Genomic DNA, 21,221 nt, shown 5'->3' on the forward strand with positions numbered 1-21,221 from the left:
CCCCTTAAAATATCTCTAAAGCCTAACTGCGGTTGCCAATCCACCTGCCAAGTGTGGCAACTACTGCCAAAACCCCCTAAGGGGGAGACTTACATTCAGCAGTGGACAGTTAAAGGCTGATCTGATGATTCGTTCTTATACCAATGCTATTGTCTATGATATAACATCTTCACTTTATTTATTACAAATGCACTCACTATGTCAGGTGTGAGATGTATAATTAATCATTCAGATTGGATATATCACCGGTGTTACGAAAGATATATGAGTATGAGACGGAAAACCGGCGATAGTAAATCAAGATTTTTGTCATTAATTTATTGTTACGCTTTTATTCTATTACGTTTATTACAATGGTAACAATCGACAAATTCCTCTGACTATCCCATTCACTATTATAGTTGTAAACATATTTATGTATTTTTCTCTTTATTTTATTCTGTCTTTTTAGAGTTTCAACAAGATAAAGCTATACCTTTAACTCATTGATACCTTCTTACGGATATAAGTCAGTGACCATAAAAAAATATAATTTTATTCACTTAATGAGATAAGATATATCAAATTAAAAGGAATAATAAAGCATAAAACTAAATATAGTTTTATGCTTTATTGTAGTAATAACTGTTCCACCAAAATGGTATACAGTTAAGCTGGACATGTCTATATCATCATCATTATACCAGCTTTTAACTGTCCACTGCTGAACATAAGCCACCCTCTTGGGGGGTTTTGCCAGAAGTTACCACACTTGGTAGGCGAGTTGGTAACCGCAGTTAGGCTTTAGAGATGTTTTAAGAGGGACGCTGCTGCCCATCCCTTGCCTTCCTTTAGTCGATTCTTACGACACCCACGAGAAAGGAAAGGGTGGTCTGTTCTATGCTGTGACCACACGTCAATATATCGAGTCAACGTAATTTTCAGTTGGAATTCGTTACTAAGAGTCAAAGAGGCATCCAATTCTGCGATTTCAAATCTGTGCTCTTATGATACATTTCTAATGGCACATGAAATAAAAATAAATGCTTCCTAACCTACGTATATGTCACAATCTGCATAATGTATTGTTTTTAAATATGGTATAGTCAATCAGCCAGTTTCTTCTTTTACAAAATATTAACTGTTAATGCTTACATTTTTTTCTGTTTTCGATGTAAATTTTTTAACATATGATTAATACGATCCACTGCCACTTTTATTTATACTTTATAAGGTTTCTAGGAAAAAAAAAGCGAAACCAGCATGATTTAATCTTCATTTTTATAATCCTAACATTATCCACGGCTAAATATATGCTCAAAAGCGGAACATGTATTTGTTAAATTGAGGTCAACATCCACTAATAGATCTAACTCTTTTTCCTGACCCTTTGACTGGAATTGTACCATTGCAAGCACTGAAAAGCACATTGCTTCTCAGATCATCTTTCACGCAATTCGTCTTGAAAATCATCGTGGTTAATTCATCATAAAGAGCAGACTGACCCGTTTTCATCCCTACCAATCATTCCTCACTGATATCCCCCAGGGTATACTAATAGCACAGAAGAGGTTACTGTTTCATTTACATCTCTTAAAAACACCTTCTAAGGTTTTGCAAGATAACCTACTGGACATATATATATAATCTTTATTGCACAAAAACATACATTAACAACAATAAGTTAATAACAATATTAACATAACTCTTCTTATAAAGTAACAATTTTACTACTTTACATGAGATGAGGTATCGTACTTTATAGTAATAGGAGCTTGTAAGGACCTCAATATAGAACAACATCAAGTCTTTCAGGAAATAATGACTAAAAAGTTATAAATATTTTATTTCAAAGATTGTGCGCAATACATGTTACAGTTACAATCTATTGAAATATAAAAAATTATTCATTACGGTTTAGTAAATAATTGTAAAGATTTATACAACTTTTATAACTACCCATCTGAAGAATCGTCCACAATAGTCGTAGAACTACAACAGTCAATACTTAATCGCCAATTTACATATTATTAGTCCATTTATGGAATATGTCCACGATTTTACTGATGCTTTTCTATAGAACTCTGTACCTTATCGTTTAATATTTATATTAACTGTACAATAGAGTGTTCTAAACAAACATACCTGACTACGAAAATACAACAATATTATTATCTCATGGTATAAAGTTTTATTTATTACCTGGTCTTCAAATTTATCTTTCATGTCAAATTTTAAATTCTGAAACAACTGGAATTGTTATACTTGTAGTTTTTGATTATGCGCCTTTAAAAAATGTGTTCAACGAATCGTAAATTTTCATTAATTGTAATTAGAAATTTTAATTTTATTTTAAAACGCACTTGATCTTTTCAGATATCTATTCAGAAGCAGAAAAATTTTAAAAAGCAAACAGACAAAAAACGATAAAATAAGGGTTCCATTGTCACCTTTTAAAGGTACAGAACCTTAAAAACGCATCCAAGATCGATTGTTTAGTCAATAAATATATTGCAGATATGTGATGTCAGATGCAGGCATCTGTTGCATCTCGGAGGCTATATAAGCACTTTCACTGCGCCTGCGCGGGAGTTGGGAGATGATAGCGCGCATGCGCACTATGACCCCTGGCGTTGCGTGGTGCGGACATACGTTGAGTTCGATATTTGGTGCTTGTGTGACGTTGTGTCGTGTTTTTTTCGTGTATTCAAGGTAAGTTTTGATGTTTTTATTTTCAGTTTTTAATTTATAATTTATATTAAAATTAATTTATAGTTTATATTAAATAAATAAAAAAAATTATAATTAAAAAATATAATAAATAAATAAAATTAAAGTGTATAAAATAGAATGTAATCGATTTAAGTAAGATTAATAAATATTAAATACCTACATTTTCAAATTGCAAAATAATTACTAATTTGACTGAAATTGACGAAATAAGAAATAATGAATTAATACATGTATTAATTAACATGTATAAATATTTATTATCTTTTATTTACTTGTTCTTTTATTAAAATATTGCAAAAAATATTTTTTGTAATAAATTACACACATAGGATATATAAGAAAATTTAAAAAGTGTAATATTAAAAAAAAAACTGTTTACTGTAGCTGTTCATATTCATAATAACATGAAATATTAAGAAAATAATAAACATTAAAAAAGTTTTATTAAGTTTTTCTTTAATCTATTTATCTAGAAAGTCTTATTTTAAAATGGCTTAACTGGACACATCAAAAATACATCAACATAACAACAGCGGAAGTGATCCGCATTGCGAACTTGCGTTCACACGGTTACGCGTGTAAACTTTATATTGTTGTAGGTCAGATCTGTCCTAAATTCTTATAATTTTATATACCTATAATCAACTATACAAAATATAATATAATAAACGTTAATATGTTCACGGTTATAATGCCTGAAGGAGGATTTGGAGGCAATTGTTAACTGTTGTCGCAAAAAAATATTAAAGAGCTTGTTTAATTGCCGGCTAATTTCGAAATTATATTTCCTAAATTAATACGAAAAAGCTAGAACTAAGGTAAATTGTATATATATATATATATATATATATATATATATATATATATATATATATATACATATACATACATTTTTTTTATCGACGGTTCGTACTTCGTACTTTTATGCTATATAAAATAGCCTATACTATACAGCATATAGAGTATTATAAATAGTTACATTTCAAGTGATACTTATGAGTTAATTTGATGTGAAAGAATTAATAAAACAGCTCCTACTGTACGTTTGATTTTTATAAAAAACACCTATTTACTTTGCGTGCGACATCTATTTCTGTAGTGAATATTTATAACATATTATTAATAAGGTAGGTCAATAAAATATAAAAAACTAGTTTTTAAATACAGCTGCGTAACGAATTATTAATAAGCTATATATTATGTTGAAATACGTATCAAGTTGTGTGCTTGTTGTAAATTATTGGAAATCCAAGCTTTTTTTAGTTGACAATCGTTTAGATTAGCAAAAACATATTTTCAACTCTAAACTGTTTTTAATTAACAACATTTTAAAATAAAATACAGAATAAAATGTAGGCTGTATTCTCCTTGTATGGTAAAAACCCATTTCCATAGTGGAATAAGTTGTTAAGATGTAAAAGGACTTTATCTTCTAATAGTACGTAATTATTTATGTAATTTTTTTTTATTTAATTATAAACTACTTTATTCATTGTATTACTATTAAAAAACTAACCCCCCCCCCCTGTCTTGTTCGTAAAAATCGAAACCTACATACTTTCTTTCAAATTAAGAATTTAGTGCAAATAAAAAAGACAAAACACTTCAATAGCCAAAATATATTTAACGTTTTTATAAATAAATGGGAAATGTTCTAAAAATAAAATTCAAATCCGTTTAGTAGTTGTTGTGTAAAAGAGTAACAAACATACATCCATCCATTAATCGTTAAACATTTTCTTAGATTAATATTATATATATTTATAAATAAGTACCTACATATGCATCCGTTCAGTATGAGCCAAGATTTACGATTTTAAGAACTACATATTAATAGAATTTAGGTATATGCTGTTATACAATTGATAATATTTTTATAAGGATTATAAAATTACTATTTTTGGTCGTGAAACTAAATCTTAAATTATTATACGGTATGACTAAATCATTAGCATCATTTTATAGGTGTGTTTGTGAGTGAGAGTCGCACGATACCAGCTGTTAAGTTAGTATGGGAGGTATAAAATTATTTGTCGACTTTAGTGATGTGCCAAGTCGGCCTTTTTGATATTCAAATATTTTGCTACTCATTTAAAATAATCCAGTCCCGACTCGAGTCTGAAGACTCGGACTTAAGATTATTTAGATAATAAAAGTTCAGTAAGTAATTAAATATTTTTTCCATTGATAATTAACTGAAATGTTTAAAAAAATCTGGAATAGAAACAAAAAAGTTTGTAATAAACACAGGAATAACATTTGAATATTTGCTATACTACTCATGTACTCACTATGTACCCAAAACCTGTATTTGAATACCGTATATCGGAGTCCTATATATTGAGTACTTGTGTATTAATAATAAATCTTTTTTTTTATTTTAATTCTTATTTTATCTTTTTATTTGTATTGATTGAGTACCCAATATTTATTAGATATTGAATCAACCGATCACAGGTTGTATTTCGACTTTTATTGTCTAATATTTAAAATATTGAATGCAGTATTCAATATTTTAAATAAAATATTAAACGTATAAGATGTCATTTAAAAATATGCAATTGATTTTTACTTCAACCTGTATAAATGGATTTTCAGCTTCGTTTAGTTCTAACGTGCATAGATCGTATCTATACGACCTTTAGGTATCATCCATGTCAATGGTTCAGCTTGAATATTAAACAGCATACCATAATGTGCACACTAAAAGCATTTTGCGAAACAACGCTAAATCGAACGTATAATAATACTAATAATAGTATATGTAATTTATATTTATCTAGATTTTACATTTACTTGGTTTATAATTTAGTTCTGGTAATTGGTTTGTAGAAGTAATAAAACTCGGTTACTTCATACTATTTTGAATTTGTATATAGGTATTTATTTTCATTATAACATCAAGTCCTCGACTGACATATAGATTTATAAAAAATTATCATTATAATTCATTATGTTTCTATGTATGTAATGTACCATATTACAGTAAAATATCAATTATTATTTAAGCCGCAATTGAGTATCTCTGTACATAAAGGTTGACTGGTAGAGAATGCCTATAGCATTGAGTACGCCTTTTGTACCACATTTTATTGGTCGATAAAGTTTAAATAATTTAATTAACAAATTTTATATCTTGTTAATATTATAATGGTTAAGTATAATTTATTTATAGTCTCAATTTGTCTATGATTATTATTTAAGAAAGTACAGTAAATAATTTTAAGAAATCTGAAGTAAATTAAAAAAAAGTATTATTTTCATATATATATAATATACAAAGAAAATATTATTTTATGATTCTACTTTACTTGCAAACATTTAACGTGCTGGGAAAGTAAAATAATTTAATAATAAATATATGTAATATAAAAAATAAATAAATATTTATAAATAATAAGTCGACTTGCCCGCTTTCGAGCACGGTGATCTGATTTGTTAATGATGATTACAATTCTAGAGAGTTAATCAATTATTTTAGATAAACACACAAAGTTATATCGAGAACTATAATTGGAAGTTTATAATCAGAATCAAAGCTATGAACATTATTGTTATTTTATTTATATGATTTTACTTGTCATCTTTTTTTATACAACTTAGAATGGCAAACAAGCTGACGGCCCACCTGATGGAAAGTGGTAACCGTCGCCTATAGACATGAGCAGTACCATGGATATAACAAAGTATACTGTTAAAAGTTCATCTATGATAATATCTAAAATTCCTAAAATCAAATTTGGGTTTCAACTAGATACAAATTGATCTAGATTACTAGATTAAAATCTCATGAGGTATAAATACTAATTGATGCTCTTCAAAATTTCCAAACTGATTATAAATCGTACACATTTCCAAACCAATTTAAATTTGTCTACCTCTAGTTAGGCCGTACCTCTTAGTCATAACGAAAATAGAAAACGCAGGCATTTGCTAGCCATATCGCAATAGATACCTACAGAATATTCCTTGACCTTTCAACCGCAGCCAGTAAATCCAGTTCTATACATCTTACTCTGCATTTGACAAACTAGTAAGTTTATAAATTGCATAGTTTATTAAAAATTTGCTACTGGAAAAGGAAATAAAAAATTATAAATGCTCATTTAGTGTACCAGGTCTATTAATGTTAGCTTTGTGGTCCTAATATAGAATAGGCCTGCCCTTTCTGTTTCATGGGTGTCATAAGAATCAACTAAGGGAATTTAATAGCAAATTTATGGGAACCAGTAGCGTCCCTCTCAAAACATCACTAAAAGGTTATTACCGTCGGCTGATATGATGATGATATGTCGAAGTATTAATGTTCCTTATAAGTTTTCTATATTAGGTACAAACTGGTCTGTTTTAATATATATAGGAAACATATTATAATATTATATAATATATATAAATATATTACTGAAACTAAATAATTCGCCGTGTAGTCCTGGCATAGAATAAGCCACCCCTTCCGTTCCCATGGGTGTCGTAAGAGTCAATTAAGGGAGGGCGGGGAATGGGCAGCAGCGTACCTCTTAAAATATCTCTAAAGCTTAACAGCGGTTGCAAATCCGCTTGCCAAGTGTGGCAACTACTGTCAAAACCTTCCCAAAAAAGGCGGTTTATGTTCAGCAGTGAATAGTTAGTCTGATATGATGATAATTATAATGAAATAATTAAGCAATGTAAAATTAAACATCGGAAATACTATCCATGAATATAATTAAAATTTGTTATCTAGGACGAGGTTCATTAGGAAATATGTTTCCTAATAAATCAAACTGGTAATAAATCATAACAATTTATATCATACTAATAAAATGACAAACCCGTACATGCAAACGCAGTGTAAAACGACCCCTCACTAGATGGAGTGATGGCAAATGAATATCATAATACCCTCCAATCGCGTAATATTCTACCGATTCCCCTGACATAAGTAAAACAGACAAATAGTCGGCCCAGTCCAACGTCTACCGCGTAACACTCTGCAACGGGTTGGTGTTGTGTGCCTATTTACTGTGTGGAGAACTCGTGAACCCCCTTCCCTATTATCGTTCCCAAGTGTCGTAAGTGATTGTTTACCCAACATATATAGTGTGGTTTTCACGAATAGACCAAAATAGATCAGCGCCATTGTGAAATTCACGTGACTTGGCTTCCTGAATCCTGGTGCATCCTGAGCGTGTACCACTTACGCTAAACCTGTGGTCAAGGTAAGTCCGTACCATTTTGACATACAAACTTCTTTTATGGGACCTAGAACCCGAGCCCAGCCTAGGTTTCATATTACTTTCGCTTCCATTTGTGCTAACATATATTACAATTTAAATTAGCCAATTTCCTTAACAGATGGAGTTAGTGGATGCAGATGGCTCAGGACCATTCTCATAACAGTCTATGGGGGCGCCCTATGTGGTTATATATATATATATGAAGATGAAGATGAAGATGTATGTACCTATATAGGTATCATCTTTTTTGCATTTCATCCAACAACTGTCCATTGCTGAACATAAACCTTCCTCCCCATAAAGGGAGTTTTGACAATAGTTACCACGCTTGTCAGGCAGATTGACAATCGTAGTTATGCTTTTAGAGATGTTTTTATGAGTGGTGTCGCTGTTCATCCATATACCATTAAGTTCCTTTAGTCGCCTTCTACAACACTCTTTTAAAATAAAATCATTTATATAGACAAACTTCTCTTTAAAAAAGAAAATCTTTACAACTTTTTAACGTTACTTTTTTTATGTTTAATCATCAGATTTCACAATTATTTTCTATTTTTAATGTAGTAACTGATTTCAATATTGTTTAGAAATTACATATTTATTTTTTAATTATTAATTTTATAAATATTGTTATTCAAGTACGACACCTAAAGCCTAATATGTCTAATATATTAAATTTATCTCTCATTCAATTTGTACTCGCATTAAAGATCTCAATGATGCTATTTATCATTAATATCAATCTCAAATTAACCACGTATCTCAATCAACATACTAATGTTTAAAATGTAATACGTCATGTTAAATTACCTTACTACATAATCACCTGTCAATATAAATTAAATTTTTAAATGAACATTAATAGTAATATTTCTTTATGGTATCGGTAATATCTATTGTACTAATTAGCTAAATATACATCTTGTTCTATAATAGTTAAAATTATCCAGACCGAACCACAATAATTCGAATGGACCAAACCACAGTAATCTAGACGAACCAAATTAAAATGATTTGTACTAATCTAATGTTCTAAGAGTAGAAAAACATGGCGGGAAATACTGTCGTTACTCGATTAATTTATTATAATCGGCCGCCTCCGAGTGTTATTGCACAATTTGTTTTCGCTCTCTTTTTTCTTGCTGTTGCTTTGCTATCTTTCTTCCAATTGTATCTTCTATCTTGTGGCTTATTAGTAAACAATAAATACAATGAAGTGATTTTAAGTAATTTTAAATATTCATACAAAAAATGTTCAAAAGCGTATTATAGTAACATGTTCATTAAGTACTGAATAAAATTAACGAGCCATATTATGTTCAGTCATTTTTATTATTATTATTATTAATTTTATTCTAAAAATATTTCAATATAACTACATACAAGTGACCTGGATTGTGTGTATTTGTATCTAGTTAACAATTCGTGATGGCATACTTCATTAAACGTGGAGATGTTAGATAGGCCGGCGGCTACATAACAATGAACGCGTACTCTAGTAGCTGTCATCGAGTGATTAACAACTTACCATTGGGTTCCACTGCCGATTTAATATCTACACGATGTACTGTACTTTAACAGTCTTATTCATAAAAACCACACACACATATACGGACCGTACAAATATATTTTTACTATTAATGTGTTTTGTAACTCTCATACACTGTAAGAATTTTCTATTTTTTTCCGAAAGAAACAGTTAAGCGTTGACTAGATTTATTATTATGTATATTATGTATTTTTAACTATGGGTATTAGTGTTTTAGAGTATTTGTACCTTAGATAAATTAAAAATACCCTCATAAATAATTATAATAAATATCAAATAATTTTCTAAATTAATAAGTTATACAGTTTGAAATATTTCTGAATTATTTCTTAAAAAGTGACTCTTACAGTTAATTAAAAAGTTAAATACAATACCATATCATAGCTATTACTTGTCTATTCCTGAAGAAAGGCCTTCTTTTATCGGAGTAGTTTACCAGTAGTTGCCGTGCTTGGCAGGCGGGTTGGCAACCGCAATTAGGCATTGAAGATATTTTAAGAGGTGTGCTGTTGCCCATCCGTCAATCATTAAGTTCCCTTAGTTACTTCTTACAACTCCCACGAAAACGTTAAAAATGCAATAATAATAATATTAAACTTTATTAACATTTGAATGTTAAATTTCAATAATAAAAAAATATCTCCAAACTTCAAAAGCAAAATTTTGTATTACAAATGAAAGAGCATTTTTAAGTAATCGTTAAAAAATAATAATTAATTTAAATTACTGTTTTTGGAAATTGAAAAATAATGTAGATATAACTAAAATTAGGTATGAACGTTCTTAAGTTATATATAAACACATTGTGAATTATTTATGCATTCTTCAACGATATCCAATGATTTTGTCCTCGTGTTTGTTTTTTGATGACTTCATATTGGTATGTACCTCCTCCTTGGGCTATTAAATTCTATTTTCATATATATGTAACTAATAGTTGGATCCGATTGATTTGCCCGTGTAAATTAGAATATAAAGTACTCTATAAATGTTAATTTAGTTCTGTTTATTAATTTTTTTTTTCAGCCTTTCATTATGATTAACAAACAAACATTTTTACCAAATTTTATATATTTTATAATTTGAGTAAAAGATCTATCAGTGGGATTATATGATGATTAGACAGACATTTTTTTATAATGATAAAAGTATGTAAGTTACAGTGAAATCTTGTACAATGGGATTTATCGACATGCGTTGTTAAATTGGTACAGATACAGTTTGTTATTCTTTTCGAGAATTGGTTTTTTTTTTTTAATATTTGCCGATGTTTAATTATTTCTAAGAAAAAAATAAACAAATCTTGAGACCCTGTTAATGAATACTAACACTAATTTTAAGAAATGAGTTACGTTAATAATCATACTGTATATATTGTCTTTCTCATCATCATCATCATATCAGCCTTTAACTGTCCACTGCTGAACATAAGCCTCCCCCTTGGAATATTTTGGCAGTAGTTGCCACGTTTGGCAGGCGGTCTGGCAACCGCAGTTAGGCCTTCGAGATGTTTTAAGAGGGACGCTGCTGCCCATCCCTCGCCCTCCCTTAGTCGCCTCTTACGATACCCACGGGAAAGGAAGGAGTGGCCTATTCTATGCCGGGACCATACGGCCATCTCTCTCATCAAAATATATTATTTCGATAGAACTTAACGACAAGGTAACCGACTTTATTTGGCATTATTACAGAAACGTGCTCTAATTTTAATTATTAACAAATCGAAGCATTTAATTGATTTTTTATTTGTATTGGATATTAGCAGACTGTCATTTGGTCGGATCAATTATGTGGGTAGTTTTTTATGGATGATAGTGGAATGGTAACACCGCCTGCGCTATCGGTATACGTTGGCGGGGCACCAGTGAAGGATGATAGGTGTAGATAAAAGCAGGTCAGTTGGCCCATCGTAATTAATTCAACGATAATTAACGACGTTGGTTTCCAGAGGGAACAACGTGGAGGTCGACCAGATAATAGATTATTAGATTCCATTACTAACAATTCCTTCCACCACTAAAATATGTTGTATAATCTTTTAGATAAACTATGGTTATAAATCACGTACTAATTATACGTACGTAATAATTAATGATTAAAATTTGTAATTAAATAAATGGATTTAACTTTAATTTGGCATACAGATAGATTGTCAAGCAGAACAAAGCATAGTTTAGTAATATTTAAAATTGATTACAATACATTAGTAATTCACGATGAATGCGTGAACACAAAAAAATTGTAACATCATAAATTGTAAAAGTAAAGTGTTTTGGTATCAAATGTGTATGTAAATTAAATATTATTTCAAACTCAAATTACAAATAAACAGCATATAACACGACATAATATATTCAGAATTATTCATAATGTTTAATTCATGTAAATATTTCGTTTTAACTGTAGCAACTTTCACTGTTATTATCTTTCACCTGATTTAGTTAAAGTTTAATAGTATTGGTGGATTAGTGACTCTTGGGTGGTGTTGTACTTCGAACTGTCAACTGTAAACACCATTAACAAATCCAATAAAGCTATAATAAAATGCCGATAAAAAATCCAATATGTTTTGGAAATATATTCAAAATCTGTAATAATTGTAATTTATTTCAATAATCAAGAGGCAATTAACTTTATTAAGTTTATTACCTCTGTCATATTTTTATGTTTAATTAGTTGTACACACTAATAAAATATTAAAGAAATTATTTAAAAATAAATAAAGTAAAAAACGGAGAAACCTGGTTACTAATCATAAATACAAAAATGTATTCAGCAAATTATTGGAAAATTTAAAGAAAATAAACAATAGTTTATTTATATATTTAGGCCATTGATTAAAAAAAAACAGAAGTACCCATATAACAATATAGTATATTTCGTCTGTAATCAATAGTTATTGGCGATGAACAATTGCTAGCAAATACCCCTTCAGGTCGACCACTACGCGATACTTTCTGAAAACCATTGTAGTAAATTTTCAACAAATTTTTTGTGATGAACCAACTGGCCTAATTTCATCCTCATCTTTCACAATTTGCATGTAATGTAAATCGGACTGTATGCAAATAAATGTTCTTTCATCCATTCATTTACTGATTGCTCCGCCAGCAGAAACCGATAGTGCAGACAGGGTTATCATTCCATTACCATTCATAATTAATAGAAAAGATACCTCTTACATCAGGTAAGAGGTATCTTTTCTATTAATTATACTTAACTTAGTGAATAAAATATCGATTTATTTGGACAGAAAAACAACACAACTTTTTATTTCTGTCCGTGAACGGAATATTTTTTTTATTAATTTTATAAATATTCTATAATTATAATATAATTCTTTAATATAAATCTATTTTATAATGTAGTTGTAACAAACATTCAAATTAGACTTTATTTAAACTTTCACATATCATTTAATTATAATATTAGAAAGATCCGAGTAGTCGTGTAATAAAGGAAACACTATTTAATAACTTAGGTAATAAAATCTATTTTAGAAAAAAATAAAAAAATCATGTGCATATATATTTTTTTTATAAAAAAATATGTGTTTAGTAGATATATAACAATCTATTCATGACTGTAAAATAACAAGGTATTAAGTAATCTATGTTAGGACTTTCAAATGTTAATAAATATATGATGACACCTTAAAAGGTTAAAGTTATGCTTAACTTGATTTATGCTTAACTTCTATAATAAGTATTAGCATTTTCAAAAAATTAAAAGATAATAACCGAGATAACAGACGATTTTAAATAATCGGTTTTAGAATAAGATACCAATCTTGAACTCTGAGAAAGGAAATAGGCTATTTTTATATAAATGCTTATAAAGTCATTACGAAATATCTGGACATACATACAAAAGTATGTGACAAAACTACATTTAATGCACTTTAAAAAAAGGAAGATTCTGAATATGTTTTTTTTTGTTATTTGTCTCCATAGAGCTCCATCATTTACAACTCGATTTTAAATATATTTATTTTTTGTCTGAAAAGATATAAATCCAGATTGACTCCATACAATTCAAAATAACTAGTTTTGTCACGATTGAAGCAAATGTGTTTTTTTTGTGAAAGAAAATTTATTACTACTACTACTACAACTTCAACTTCTACTACAAATTCACCAAAGGGAGACTACAAAAGTCGTTTGCTTAGGTACCTCTGTCCCATTCGTGTTTCAACCGTAAAGCAGTTGTGTTTGCATGGCTGTGTTTCGGTTTGAACGGTGCGATATGGCTTGAATTTACAGGGTACAGAGGAATAACACCTGAGTCCTCAGGAATAGCAACGTATAGGGGTTATCATGGGCGAAACATTATACTCTGTTATGTCCATGGTACTGCTCATGTCTATAGGCGACGATTACCACTTTCCATCAGGTGGGCCGTCAGCTTATTTGCCATTCTAAGTTGTATAAAAAAAAACTTATAGATTTAGCGAACATAATAAATTAACATTTTTATGTTTATTATTTTTTATAAGAAATTACATATCTACATAATAAATTTAATAATTGTTAATAATTGACAGGGTACCTATGTATCCCTTTAAATCAATAATAGCATTTAAAACGAGTAAATACGAGTTGGTAGACTTGATCAATGACATTATTACAATATTCCATAGTATTTCTTTCAGTTCAAAACGCATTAAAGTGCGCTTACCCAATACACCACAACATAAGTGAAGAATACAGTGAATTACTACACAAGTGCAAAATAAATCGACCCATTTTTCGTCTTGCGAAATATATTATAAAATATATTATAGACAATTTAAGTAAATGGATATGTGTGAAAAATATCACGTAAACATATTTATTACCTAATATTGGCCGTGAACTAATGTATGTCTCGTGAGCGTCTCGTTTTGAGGTAATAAAACTGAAATTAGACAAATAGTCGTGTTGTAATAACTATTAGGTTACAATTAAATCCATTTAAATATTTTATTAAACTAGATGCTATCTTACGGAAATCCATATTACTGGTTATTTGATTAGAATAATATTGTTTAATGCCGCTACAATTAGTATATGTGTGACTGCCAACATATCAAGATTGAACAAATAGTTTGCCTAAAGATGCCTCGTTTAGAGTTTGAAACACGTGTCGCATAATATACCTAAACAAAATGGCAGTCGAAGATTAATGGCTAACATAGAAAGTAGTGGTATTTCTGGAAGTAATAGTCTGGATTTCTTCTATAAATAATATGTATGTATTTCCAAAAAAAATCATGTATTTCTATCAGTTTTCTAGTACCCATAGACCAAGGTCTGCTTAGTTTGGGACTAGCGCTATGTCATATGTTCAGTTATATTTATTTAATTATCAGTTATCTTCCTCTTATGCATAAAGACTCCATATCCAACAGTGAAGTCTTAAATGGGTCATAAAAGAAGTAAGAAATTTATTAACTAAGTGTAAGAGTGGCGTCATGTAGTGCCTAAAGTTTGCGGTCCTCCTTCATTGTACACGAATGCCTTTGACATAGTATATAATAGTAATGAAAACCTAATTTTTTATACTGGGATTTTTGTCATTGTTAAGTATAATTTTGTTATGCAATTTAATTGTTCGTTAAGACTACCGACTCGGTGCTAATTAGACTTTTTGGGTAACTGAATAATAATATTAGAAATGTAATGTAATATCAAATAAGACATTGTTCATTACAATAGCGGAAATAACTATAATAATTACATTATATTAGAAATATTTTAAAACATTATTACAGAATACAATTTCAAAAAGAAATAAATATAATAGTAATTATATTAAAACAATTGCCGTGTGGTACCGTCCCGTAGAATCGACCACCCCTTCCTTTTCCGGGAGTGTCGTAAAAGGCGATTAAGTTCTCACTTAAGGCTCGAGAAATAAGCAGCAGTGTTCCTCTTAAAACATCACTAAAGCCTAATTGCAATTGCTAACGCACCTGCCAAGAATGGCAACTGCTGGCAAAACCTCTCTTATGTGAAAGGCACCAATGGACAGTTAACGGCTGATATAATATCAAAACAAATTCAATATATAAAATTGTATGAAAAAAATGTATATACAAGTATATAATATATAGATATAAATTTTAATTTCGGCATTTCAAAACATAAGTAGTGTCATGGGTAACATAGTATATTCTTCAGTGTTCATAGAAATGTCAATCCATCTATAATGCCGTAAGCTTTTCTGTAATATTGAACAAAAATCTGGAAAACATACAATGAAATATCATTCCGTATTTATTAACAATATACGAGGAAGAGACAGCATCAATTTTTCAGACATTTGAATAAAAGAAATCTGTAATTGCCTATTATCATATGTAGGGTGATAGGTCATTACTAGGTCTAAGTTCACGAACTGCACAACGTTTATCTGTACTTACTTATGCAATTGACAGCATACACTCCAATGTACCATTGTTCAAACACTTGATATTTTATTTCTTTGGTTTGTTATGTAAAGTTTTATATTTACAGTCACCATGCAGATGTTTTGTAAATAAATCGTTGCATAAAACGAAGCCAAAACCAGTGACAGACATATTTTTATGTGATGCTTAAAATGGCAAACGAGCTGATGGTTTGCCTGGTGGAAAATGGTAAAGGTGACCGTTACCATTTTCGTACAGGTATGAACTATACCACAAATATCATAAAATACATTGTGATAATCAGAGGGCACCTCATGCGTTGCGGTTAATGAAGATTATAGTGTTATGCGTTCATACCCTGTAATTTCACTGCAATATTCTACCCTTCAAACTTAGATGATATAGATAAAGTATCTCCATAGAAATGCTTCGAGCAAAACGGGTCAAATTTTTCATACAATTTTGCGTAATAAATAGTTATCAGAGATTCCTTTATAACTTCTATATTTATTTTGTCTTACAAATTCTGCACCTTTTTAATGCGTAAACACTCATTTTATTTATTAAATAATACATCAAGATATATTTTATGCGTAAATATATAGAATACTGCTAAAACAACAAGTCAGCTAATTTGACAATTAGCTGACAAAAAGTGGACCCGTTTTTGAGGCTCGATGCTCTATCTGCATTTTATAAGCCTTCAAATAAAAACACAATCATACAAGCACGGGTGCTTTACAGACACACGGGCGGAGAAGAAGTATCCATGCAGAGGATTTCTGTACAATCTCCTATTACCAAAAATATAAACGCTTTCTACAAGTCACCATTCCTCACAAGAAGCTTTGAGATAAGTTGCATTTTGCGATTAAAATGTGTCAGAAATAAGTATTGAAAGCGGAAAACTATCGTAAACGAGAATTTGTTCTTGATCTTTTACGAGAAAAGCATACACAATATGTATATGTATGTATGTACATTACAAACATATTTTTATAATAAAATAAAATTGGTTTTCGTAAAGCGAAAATTATAAATGTTAATTTACTTTTTCAGTTAAATGATTTAGTAAGAATTATTGTAACGGGCAAAATTAGTACAATATATTATTATAGGAAACAAGCGTGACAGATATGTATTTATTTATTTATTTATTTATTCATTATTACACATAATTGCAATAAAACTTTGTACAATTGTATGGATTATAGTATCTGTGGCCGAAGAAAGCAAGATAATGTTTTTCGGTTGTAAACACTTATGTCTGAATTTCTAAACCTTTGTTGCATGGTCTAAAAAGGTTTTCGTTAGATGTAACTTTATATGCCATAAATATTTTTTTTAATATTTTTTACATTTAATATGGCCGACATAAATAGCTGTTGAATACTTGCGAAAATTATTTTGTGTTAAGACATTTAACTGTTATTGTGAATTTGTCACATCACAATTTTCTGTGAACGAACACAAAAACACAACTACAACTCAACTATAACGATGGCCCATTCACAACTTATATACCAAAAGTATCAATGTGTCACTGACCAATGACCATTAATCAGTTTAGAACAAAAAAAAACTAGACACACCATAAATCACGAAGGAGATCCACCTATATCGGTGTCTAAGTCCACTCAGTAATGCCAAAGGTTATAGAAAGTAGAGATGTTACGTACATATTATTATGTAATAGAATCACCGTGTCACGGAGTACATCGATTACGGAGACGGGTCACTAGGTAAAAAGTACGTACGTACGGACGGTAATAAAAAAAACAGTATACATATAATTGGACATATTTTCAACATAACGTATTTGACAATTTAATTTCATACATTTAAGATCTCAAGATTTTTATTTTACATTAGAAATTTATATATTCTTTTCTAGAAAATGATGTAATAAATATACAATTCTTACTATTGTTCATAAATGCTTGTTTGCCACTTTTGTAATACAGAAGAATCATATTAATTTTTTTATTATTTATCTGTAACGATAATAATTTATAAATAATTCATATTTTCATATAAACTTCTTTATATCTATAATAATTATTATAATATTGAGTATAGAAATACTTAGATTTTTTAACTTACCAGTTAAAAGATAACAAAACCATTTTCCGATCAATTTTTTATAAGAAAAAAATATATAAATATTAGTATTTTTAAAATATATAAAAAGATATAAGCTCACGGCTATAATCCTATATGAGTTTAACATTCGCTTGTAAATTTGATCGCATACTTTCTTAACAAATTTAATTAACATTTTACAATATACAACTGCCTACGTATGTATTAAATCTAAGTTTAAGTTATTCCGTAACAATGAACAAAGTGGGTAAGTGTGCCGGGGAGGCGCAGGCGCACCTTCCGTGAGAATGCGCCAGACAATGACTGATAAACTCGACCGCAACACGAGATTGTGATCCCATATTTATTGAAGATAAATAGGTACAAATACATATCCGACTACCTACAGCGGAGTTGTAGTCCGTTTCAGCAGAATTTAATAATAATATAAACAAACGAATAACTGACGCGACCATAAAACAGACTGCTACTAATAAATATAGTATATACGAATCTAATGGACACAAACGATGTATTTTATCCACATTTCTTTTTTTTTATTATTTTTCTTAAAGAATTTCGCAGCTGCCTTTTGGCTACAATAGAATATCAGTGTATTGCTCTTTTGAGTGCAAAACAATAAACTGAGTTCTGACCGTTTTGTGTTACTATGACACACGCACGAAAGGAAAAAAATGTCACTTGTTTTATGTATTTTTCTTTTTTTGTATATGTAGTTTTTTATTACTGTTTACTGTGTATGTCGTCTGTTGTCGTGTGTGTGCTGTAAGTGATACAAATAAATTACATATTTATCAATCTATCTACAAATAGTAGTACAAATCAAAAGTCAATTAATAATTTGAATATTTTAATTTGTTACTTAGTTCATTTAATTATTTAATTTAATACATTTAATTTATTTATGTGAATAATTTCAACAAATTTGATTACATTTTCAGTTTTGTTAATTACAATTTAATTACTCATTAAATCAGTTGCTTTCTAAATGCACATAGCATTTTATTAATAACCTTGACTTTGAATTGTTAATGAGTTTGAATACATAATAGTGTATGAAAGTTGAATAATTGCAGTAGTTACATTTTCATACGGTAAAAATTGAGGAGTTTTAGAGATTTTGTTACCGTGACCAGTCTTTGAATGTTATCTTAATGGGACAGCAAAAATACGCTTTATTTTTGTTTTAAGGGACCGCTAATGTCAGAAAATATATAAGCACTTGCTTGCTTTATTTTTGATCCGGCCTGGCTTTGCGCTGGTAAATAGAATTTTCGAAAATAATATGTGTTACTTGCTGATAATATATATATATTTCTATAGGTGAAAGAATATTCTAAAATCAATTCTTTTCTCTTTATAATACCTATTAATATAAAAAACATGTTGTAACAAAATATATGAAATAAAAAAAAAATTAAAATTAAATCCATTTTTAAACTGGGCTAACAAAAACTAAAACTTTATTTTGTCTAAACTTACATTAAAAATCAGCTAAATATAACTTCATTCACATGACAACGATATATTTACTCGTATTGATAGATATAGCAAGTAGGTAGATGTATGCCAAATGTTATGACGATTATAGTTAATCCGTTTTACCGCTGAAAAGAAACAATCAAACAGTCTCACTTTTACATTTATTATACTCGTATTTGCAAGGATTATAATCTTTTATATCGTATACCGCCTGGGGGAGGCATTAAGACTAACCGGAACTACCTCCATTTTTGAGATGAATTATGAAAGTAGACAAAGCAAGATATGTAGACATAAAAGAATAGAGCCTATTATTCTACATACCAAATAGGAATTAGGCGTAAAAATAGATGATTCATTTTATACCTTAACGGTATTGAAATATGGTTTACGTAATATTTTGTCTCTCAGCAACTGTTTATATTCTGTGAAGAGAATGCTTTTTATTAACTATACTTGCAAATACCAACTCCAGTCATAACCGGTGTCCTCTATATCTCAAACTGTCATTCAATAACATGACTTTACTATTCCATTCATGGCAACTTGTACTTTCATTGGGAAGTCACTTATCTCTCATAGTTATAAACATTTTTCTGTTCATTATGTAACTGCATTTTTAAGTGCCTTCTAAAAACCTAATGCCATAATAATATTTATCATAATAGGTATAACTTATTAATAAAAATATAATTAAAGATATACAAATAGATTTATTGATTTTTATTGTATATTAATATACTTATTTTATAAAGAGGAAAGGTTTGAGTGTTTGTTTATAATGAATAAACTCAAAAACTACTCAACCGATTTTAAAAATAGTTTCACTTGTAGAGAGCTACATTATCAGTAAGTAATATACTGTATAATATATTATTTACAAAAATTATACCTGCCCATGATAAAATGATTAATTTTTATTAACCCTCTTATTCATAAAAACGTCAAAGCTCCCATAAACCTTAAGCTTTTGAAATAGTTTATCTTAGTCTTATATACTACTTTTTCAATATGAAAGACAGTGACAAAACACTCTAGTAGTTAAAACAGGTTTATGGCACGTTTTAGTTTTTATGAATAAGGGGGTAAATCAACAAACAATTTAAAGCTAACAGTTTAAAGAATTGGCCTAGTAATTGCCAATTCCAATTTAATAAATACGTTCAGCAACTGATTTTTGTTTATATAAATTGTACAGACTCTCTTATGTTTAGTCATAAAAAAGATATCAGACGCCCTTTTTAGAAAGATGTCTAAAGATATATTTAACGCCTGTCTATAGCAAGTTTGATTTATAAGACGGTATTTTTTTTACACAAAACAACACGGTGAAGTAATAATAGGTCTATTAAGAATTAAAGTTCAACTCCCACGCTCTTCAGTTACATATTACTCTGATACGCATGTACGTAATTTACTGAAACTTGACTGACTTTGTAAATGAGCTATTGTATTCATACAACACGTTTACGCCACTACAATTAATATATTGATTGGGTAATTGGAGTTAAAAATGGAAATTTGTTATGCTCACGACTGCAATCCCAATTTTTTTATGCATTATGTATTCCTGGTTTAAAACAGGAAATTCTCAATTTGCTTGTATTTTTTTTTATTTGTTACCACATAGTTCTGTCATTCGGTAATTGTTTTTTTGCCAAACTTTTTTGTCGCAAAATTGATTTTTTCTTTTTTGGAAAGGGATACGCTGTCCATTCTTTGCCCTTAATCGCCTCTTACAACACTCACGAGGAAGGAAGGGGTGGCC

At 29.4% G+C, this 21,221-nt stretch overlaps 1 protein-coding gene across 1 annotated transcript in view; it reads left to right on the forward strand.

The window, feature by feature from the left end:
• Positions 1-2,582: 2,582 nt before the first annotated feature.
• Positions 2,583-21,221, forward strand: part of LOC113512168 (mucin-2) — a 91,961-nt gene continuing 73,322 nt past the window's right edge. The window contains exon 1 of the mRNA XM_052893812.1: positions 2,583-2,691. Within this exon, the coding sequence (XP_052749772.1) occupies positions 2,600-2,691 (92 nt within the window). The 5' untranslated portion in view covers positions 2,583-2,599. The remainder of the gene's footprint in view (positions 2,692-21,221) is intronic.

Source organism: Galleria mellonella, unplaced genomic scaffold (assembly GCF_026898425.1).
Source record: "Galleria mellonella isolate WM207_F2 unplaced genomic scaffold, CSIRO_AGI_GalMel_v1 utg184, whole genome shotgun sequence".
In the NCBI taxonomy this organism is placed as follows: Eukaryota; Metazoa; Arthropoda; class Insecta; order Lepidoptera; family Pyralidae; genus Galleria; species Galleria mellonella.